This window comes from Colobus angolensis, unplaced genomic scaffold, assembly GCF_000951035.1.
Source record: "Colobus angolensis palliatus isolate OR3802 unplaced genomic scaffold, Cang.pa_1.0 Scaffold124, whole genome shotgun sequence".
In the NCBI taxonomy this organism is placed as follows: Eukaryota; Metazoa; Chordata; class Mammalia; order Primates; family Cercopithecidae; genus Colobus; species Colobus angolensis.
This window is the reverse complement of record NW_012113586.1, coordinates 5,525,359-5,533,741: the sequence shown is the minus strand read 5'-3', so window position 1 is coordinate 5,533,741 and position 8,383 is coordinate 5,525,359. Positions and strand designations below refer to the sequence as shown.

Here is an 8,383-nt window from a genome sequence, read left to right as displayed (position 1 = left end):
GAACTCCAGTAGGCCCACATCAAGATATTTTGTAATCAAACTGTGGGGAGAAAAAGTGAATCTTGAAAGCAAGAGAGATGCAACTCATTCCCTGCAAGTTTTTCTTAACAAACTTAGCAGCTGATTTCTCATCAGAAATGTTAGAGGCCAGAAGACAGCAAATTTATATATTCAAAGTGCAAAAGACCAAAATTATCAACTGAGAATTTTATATCCAGCAAAACTGTCATTCAAAATGAAGTAGAAATTAAGATATTTCCAGATAAACAAAAGCCAAAAGAGTCTGTTATCACTAAACCTGCTCTTCAAAAAGTACTAATGGGAAACCATCAGATGGAAAGGCTGTTAGACAGTGAAACTGTATGAATCAATAAATATCTCTAGTAAAGGTAAATACATGGGCAATTTATAAAAGCTAGTATTGTTATTTTGGTTTGTAACTTCAGTTTTTATTTTCTATATGATTTTAAAGACAAATGCATATAAATGGTTAATCTATGTTACTAGGCACACAATGTATAAAGATGTAGTTTGTGTCATCAATAACAGAACAGGGGCTGGGCACAGTGGCTCACACCTGTAAACCCAGCATTTTGGGAGGCTGAGGCAGGTGGAAGTTTGAGACCAGTCTGGGTAACACAGTGAGACCCTGTCTCTACAAAAAATATGGAAGTTGGTCAGGCATAGTGGTGCACACCTGTAGACCCAGGTACTTGGGAGGCTGAGGTGGGAGGATCATTTGAGCTGGGAGGTCAGGGATGCAGTGAGCCATAATCACACCACTGCCCTCCAGCCTGAGTGACAGAATGAGATCCTGCCAAAAAACAAAACCAAAATCAAAACAAAACAAACAAAAAACCCCATAAACAAAACAGGGAAGATGGAGCTGTGTAGGAACACAGCTTTTATAGGCTATTAAAGTCAAGTTGGTATAAATTTGAATTAAATTCTTATAACATTAGAAACTTAAATGTAATCTCCATGGTAACTACAATGAAATTATATAATATACACAAAAAGAAATGAGAATGGAATCAGAATGTTTAAGTACAAAAATCACCTAAACAGAAAATAAGTCAGTAATGGAGAAAATGAGGAACAAAACCCTATAAGACATATTGAAAAAAAAATGGCAAAATCCAGAGCTGTGTCCTTCCTTACAGATCATTACTTTAAATGTAAATAGATTATACTCTCCTATCAAAAGATGTAGATTGGCAGAATATATTTTGAGAACATGATACAACTATATGCTGTTTTCAAGACACTCATTTTAGATCCAAAGCCACTAGTTGATTAAACGTGAAAGAATGGAAAAAGATATTCTGTGCATATAGTAACCAAAAAATAGCTGAAGTGTCTATACTACTGTCAGACACAATAGACTTTAAATTAAAAAGTGCAAGAGATACAAAGGACATTATATAATAATTAAAAGTTTAATATAGCAAGAAGATATGACAATTTTAAACATGTCCATGCCTAATAACAGACCTTCTAAATATATGAAGCAAAACTTCATAGAATTGAAGGGAGAAATAGACAGTTCTACAATAATTGTTGGACACTTCAGTAACCCACTTTCAATAATGAATAGAACAACCAGACAGAAGATAAGGAAATAGAGGACTTGAACAACACAATAAGCTAATTAGGTCTAACAGACATGTGTAGAACATTCTACCAAACGACAACAGCACACATATTCTTTTCAGGGGCACATGAGACATTCCCCAGGATAAATCATATGTTAGGTCACAAATCTCAATAGGTTTTAAATGATAGACATTACACAAGGTATCTTCTTTGACAACAATGGGATGCAGTTAGAAATCAATAAGATAAGGAAAACTGGAATATTTACAAATTTGTGGAAATTAAACAACACACTTTTAGCCAACCAGTGGGTCAAAGGAGAAATCACAAGGGACATTAGAAAATACTTAGAAATTAATGAAAAGGATAACACATTATACCTAAACTTACAGGATACAGCAAAAACAGTGCTCAGAGGGGAATTTATAGTTATAAGTGCCTACATTAAGAAAGATCTCAAATCAGTAACCTAACTTTATACCTTAATAAAGAACTAGAAAAAAAGAGCAAACTAAACTCAGACCTAGTAGATTGAGGGAAATAATAAAGATTAGAACAGAGATAAGTTAGAGAATAGAAAACAATAAAGTCAGTGAAACCAAAAGTAGCTGGTTCCTTTGAAAAGATCAACAAAATAGGCACACCTTTAGCCAGAGAGAGCGAACAAAATTAAAAATGAAAGTGGGGATACTACTGACCTTTCAGAGATAAAATGAATCAAAAGACAATACTATAAATAATTGTATGCCAATAAATTAGATAACCCAGAAGAAATGGAAATATTCCTTATAACCCACAAATTCCTTAGATGAACTCAAAAACAAATAGAAAACCTCGATAGACCTATAACAAGTAAAGAGTTTAAATTGGTAATCAAAAACCTCAACAAAGAAAAGTTCTGGACTAGTTGGCTTCACTGATAAATTCTACCAAATATTTAAAGAATTAACACTAGAGCTTCTGGATAGCTGATCACAGGGAGGTTCCTGCAGGGTGGCACACCCAAGGAGGGCATGAAAGCACCATGCACCTTCCCCCATATCTTGCCCTACACATCTCTTTATCTGCATCCCTTGCATGCAGATAATATTAGTAACCACCTCACAGACTTTGTGAGAATAAACTAAATAATGCTTATAAAATGTTTAACAGATCATCTGGCACAGAGCAAATGATCCATTAATATTAAAATTGTGATTATTATTATTGGAAGTTTGAATCCAAATACACTGATAGAGGAATATACATTGGTAAAACTTTTCAGAATAAAAATTTGACATATATGTCAAATAATTAACATCAATTCTTCTTAAATTCTTCCAAAAAGTTCAAGAGGGAACACCTCCTGATTCATTTTATGAGGCCAGCATTAATTACCCTGATATCAAAGCAGATAAAGACACCACAAGAAAAGAAAATTACAGACCAATATCTCTTATGAATTAGATGCAAAACTACTCAACAAAATATTGGCAAATCAAATTCAATAGCATATTAAAAATTATTTGCCATGGTCAAGTGGAATTTATCCCTGGAATGCCAGGGTGGTTCAACATAAGAAAAGAAAGCAAATAGAGCAAAGGAGAAAATAGCCATATCATCATCCTGATGCAAAAAAAGGTACCTGACAAAATCCAACACCTTTCATGGTAGAAAACCTCTCAGAAAATTAGGAATAGAGGGAAAATTCCTCAGTATGACAAGGGTATCTATGGAAATCCCCAGCTAACATCATACTCAATGTTGAAAGACTGAAAGACCCCCTAAGATTAAGAATAGGCAAGGTGTCCACTTTGACTGCTGCTATTCAACATTGTGCTGTAAATTCTAACTAGAGACACTCTAAAAGAAAAAGCAGTAAACGGCATTCAGATAGAAAGGAAGAGGTAAAACTGCCTCTCTTTACAGATGACGTGATCCTATGCATAGAAAATTGCAAAGACTCTTTAAGAAAGCTATTAGAGCTAATAAATAAATTCAGCAAAGTTGTAGGGTACAATGTCAACATACAAAAATTGATTATGTTTTTATATACCAGCAATGAACAATCCAAAAATGAAATTAAGAAAGCAATTCTATTCACAATAACATCTAAAAGAATTTCGATACTTAGGAACAAATCTAACCAAGGAAGTGAAAGACTTGCACACTGAAAATTACAAAACACTGGTGAGAGAAATTTTGAAAAACCTAAATAAATGGAAAGACATCCTATGTTTATGGATAGAAAGACTAAATATTGTTAAGATGTCGGTAGTACCCAAATCTCCAGATTCAATGCAATTTCTATAAAAATTCCAACAACTTTTTGCAGAAATGGAAAAAATACTCAAATTAATATGGAATTGCAAAGGGCCCCAAATGGCTAAAACAATCTTGAAAAATAAGGATAAAGTTAGAGGACTCATAGTTCCCAACTTTGAAACTTACTACAAAGCTAGTGATTAAAACAGCATAGTACAAATATAAGGTCAGACATGTATAAGGTCAGACATACAGACCAATGGAATAGAACAGAGAGCCTAGAGATAAACCCTCACATATACAGTCAGTTGATTTTTGAAGAGTGCCAAGACCACTCAATGGGGAAAGAACAATTTTTTCAACATGTGGTCCTGGGAAAACTAACTGTCCACATGTAAAAAGAATTAAGTTGGACTCTTACTTTATATCATATAAAAATGACTCAAAATGGATGAAAGACCTAAACTTAAGAGCTACAACTATAAAACTGTAGAAGAAAACACTGTCGAAATCTTCATGACATTGGATTTGGCAGCAACTTTTATGGATGACACTGAAAGAACAGGTAATGAAAGAAAAAAAAGATAAATTGGACTGCATCAAAATTAAGAACTGTTGTGAATTAAAGGAGACTATCAAGAAAGTGAAAAGACAAGGTAAATAATGAGAGGAAATATTTAAAAATCATATATATGACAAGGGATTGATATCTAGGATATTAAAGAACTCCCACAATTCAACAACCACAAAAAGACCCAATTGAAAAATGGAGAGAAAAGATTTGAATAGCCATTTCTCCAAAGATGAAACATAAAAGGCCTATAAACACATTAAAAGATGAATGCTACAAAGAGTCATGAGAACAGATGATAAGGTTTTGTTGTTGTTTTAAATTGGATTAACTTATTAATCATTTTAATATGGAGATTCATGATGAATAATCAATTACCCTGCCACTAAGTAAAATTGTAATGATAGTTTAACAATATGATTTTAAAGATAATTTATCTTGTTTAAGTTGGTCACTTGGTACACACTGATTCTGAGTATATCTGTAAAGATAGCTCTCTGACTTATTTATTGAATTCTGTTGAAATCTTAGATTTATAAAAATCTGTTTGAAATTCCTCATCCACGAAGCCTCTGAAGTTTTTGTTAAATGTGGCTTTAATGAGCATGAAAAAATTGTGTGAACTGACTGCTTACATGACTAAATTGTGTTTCATATTCATTAAGAGAATGGATTCTGGAGCCAGATTACCTGAATTTGAATTTCCTTCCACCTCTTCCTAGCTATATAATCTAGGGTGCATTACTTAATATTTGTGTGCCTGAGTTTCCTCACCTGTAAAATGGGGATAATAGTATACCTACTTTATAAAATTGTTATGAAGATTAAAAGGAACTGAAATATGCAAAGTAATTAAAATAAAGACTGGCACTAGAAAGTACTAAATAAGTGTTAGCTATCATTATTTGGGAGAATTACAATAATTGTAAATTAAGTAACAACATTATAATTATAATTTTTATTTGTTATTTTGGTATAATACACATAAAAATTACCATCTTAACCATTTTTAATTATATAGTTCACTGTTATTAAATACATTTGTAATGTTGTGTAACCATCACCACCATCCATTTCCATAACTCTTCATTACAACTAAAACCTTCTATCATTAAACAATAACTCTTCATTCCACCTTCCCCCAGCCCCTGGCAGCCACCATTTTACTTTCTGTCTCTATGATTTTCCTTATGCTAAGTATCTCATATAAGTGGAATCATACAGGATTTGTTCTTTTGTGACTACTTTTTTTTTTCATTTAGCACAATGTCCTCAAGGTTTTTCTATGTTGTAGCATATATCAGAATTTTCTTCCTTTTTGAGGCTGAATAATATTCCATTGTATGTATACACCACATTTTGCTTATTTATTCATCCATGGATGGATACTTGGGTTGCTTCCATGTTTTAACTATTGTGAATAATGCTGCTATGAACATGGTTGTACAATTATCTCTTCAAGACTCTGCTTTCAATTCTATTGAGTATATATCCAGAAGTGGAATTGCTGGACCATAGATAATATTATAATTTTTTATAGAATTATAAATACTTGTTATAAGTGTGAGTTTGAATAAACAGGGTCAGGGAAGGAGGACAAGATGGTATTATCAAGACTCTGAAACTGAAATAGAAATCAGTAGAGAAGTGCTACTCACTACACATGTCTTGTATTTCACATAGCCTTTCAGTAATATAGTTAATAGAATAAAAATCTAGGTCATTTCTTGGCCCATTTATTTATTTTGTTATTGTTTTCTTTGTTTGGTCTTCTTTCTTCACTCTATAATCTTCTTTCTCTTTCCTCCTCCCTTTGCCCTTCTCCCTTCTTCATCCTTCCTCTTTCCACTCTTCATTCTCCTCACATGTGATATGTTGACAAAATGTTAATAATATAATATTAATGATGGTAACCCCAACATCATATTTTAAAATTTTTCTTCAAGAGCATGGTTTCAGAAGAAGAGACATTGAAAACACTATATAGGAAAAATAATCCACCAGCTTCTCATCTTTGTGTCAAAACACCAAAAAAGGTAGCTTTTAAATTTTATTCCAGAAAGCAAATTTCAAAAGCTGCACTTAAAAAAATTAAACATGTTATGATTTTTGAATTTTATTTTGTATTCAGGCTCCTTCATCTCTAACAACCCCTGGATCTACACTGAAGTTTGGAGCTATAAGAAAAATGCGGGAGGACCGTTGGGCTGTAATTGCTAAAATGGATAGGAAAAAAAAACTAAAAGAAGCAGAAAAGTTATTTGTTTAATTTCAGAGAATCAGTGTAGTTAAGGAGCCTGATAACATGAAACTTATAGTTAATGTTTTCTTCTTATTTGCCAGAGCCAAATTTTTTCTGGAAGTTGAGACTTTTAAAAAATATTTGCGTGAATGATTTGTGTTTCTTTATATTTTTAGCCTAAATGTTAACTACATATTGTCTGAAAACCTCATTGTATTCAGATAATTAGATGATTATATTTTGTTGTTACTTTTTCTTGTATTCATGAAAACTGTTTTTACTAAGTTTTCAAATTTGTAAAGTTAGCCTTTGAATGCTAGGAATGCATTATTGAGGGTCATTCTTTATTCTTTACTATTAAAATATTTCGCATGCAAATAAGTGCTTCTTATTGATTCTGTTAGGTCGTATAAATAGCTCATCATTGTAATTTAGAGATAATATTATTCATTTTAAAGTCTTGAGAGCATTGTAATGGAGTTTTGTACTTTTGAGGCAGCGTTGACTTTTTTATTTTATGAAATTGAGAAATAGCTTTTAGTGGCAGGAAAAAGTGGCTATACCAGTATGACTTCCTGAAATATTTCATTTATACAACATTTATTAAGCAAATATTTATTGATGTTTACTAAGAGTCAAACAGTTCTAGATACTGTGGATGTAATAGTGAACAAAACAGAAAAATAACTTGTGTTTTCCTAGAGCTTAAATTCTAGTGAGGGAAATAGACAATTAAAAAAATTAAAAAAACACATTATATTAGTTAATGATAACGCTAAGAAGAAAAATAAAACAGGGAAGAGTATTAAGGAGTATAAAGAAGGCTACGTTTTAGGTATGATATCCCTTACTGAAGTGAATTTCGAATGAAGATATGATTAAAACAGCAGCTGAATCTGGGGCTACCTAAGGGAATAACATTTCTCACAGAAGGAATAGGAAGTACAAAGGCCCAGAGGTGGGAGTGTGCCTAGCATATCTGGGAAGCAGCAAAGAGCCCAGTATTGGGAAGGATAGTGAGCAAAAGGAAGAGTAGAAGGAAGAGAGGGCCTAATAGTTATTGGGATGAGGATTTTGAGTGGACAGATTATGTAGCACTTTAGGCCACTGTAAGAACTTTGGCTTCTCTGAATATTATGTGACATTAGTAGACGATTTTGAGCAAAGAAGAACCATGATCTGACTTATGTTTTAGCAGTATCTTTCTGGCTGCTATATTGAGAACAGATTGAAAAGGGGACATAAATAAACAGGAGATTATTTTAGTGATGCCTGTGAAAGATGATAATGGCTTAAACAGCAGCAAGAGCAGCAGAGGAGTAAAGTAGTTAACTTTTGGATATATTTTGAAGACATAGGTAGAATATGAAAGAAAGAGAATGGACAATATTTTTGGCCTGAACAGTGTAGTTTTGCAAATGTTAGGTTTGAAATACCTGTTAGACATCCAAACAGAGATGGTAAGTAGGCTTAGAGACAAGTCCAGACTAGTGATATAAATTTGGGAGTCAACATCATATTTAAAGCTACCACACTGGATGAGAACATTAACAGTCATGGGAGTGAGTGTACCTAGGAAAGACAATAGGTCAGAGAGATGAGAAGGGGCCATCAAAGGACTGACCAGAGTGGTAGTAAAAAAAAGTAGGCTATGGTTTCTTGGAAGCCAAGTGAGAAAGTATTTCAAAGAAGAGGGAGTGATAAATTGTGTTAAATGCTAACCAGAGGTG

The 8,383-nt window shown here is 32.9% G+C and overlaps 1 protein-coding gene across 4 annotated transcripts in view; it reads left to right on the top strand.

Moving 5' to 3' along the window:
* Positions 1–7,031, top strand: part of SYCP1 (synaptonemal complex protein 1) — a 130,732-nt gene extending 123,701 nt beyond the window's left edge. For all 4 annotated transcript variants that reach the window (XR_001000723.1, XM_011933099.1, XM_011933101.1 and 1 more), the window contains 2 exons: positions 6,358–6,447; positions 6,543–7,031. Coding sequence is in view for 3 of the 4 variants with exons in the window: in XM_011933099.1 (XP_011788489.1) it covers positions 6,358–6,447; positions 6,543–6,680 (228 nt within the window). In the remaining variant the exon portion in view is untranslated. The remainder of the gene's footprint in view (positions 1–6,357; positions 6,448–6,542) is intronic.
* The last annotated feature ends 1,352 nt before the right edge of the window (positions 7,032–8,383 follow it).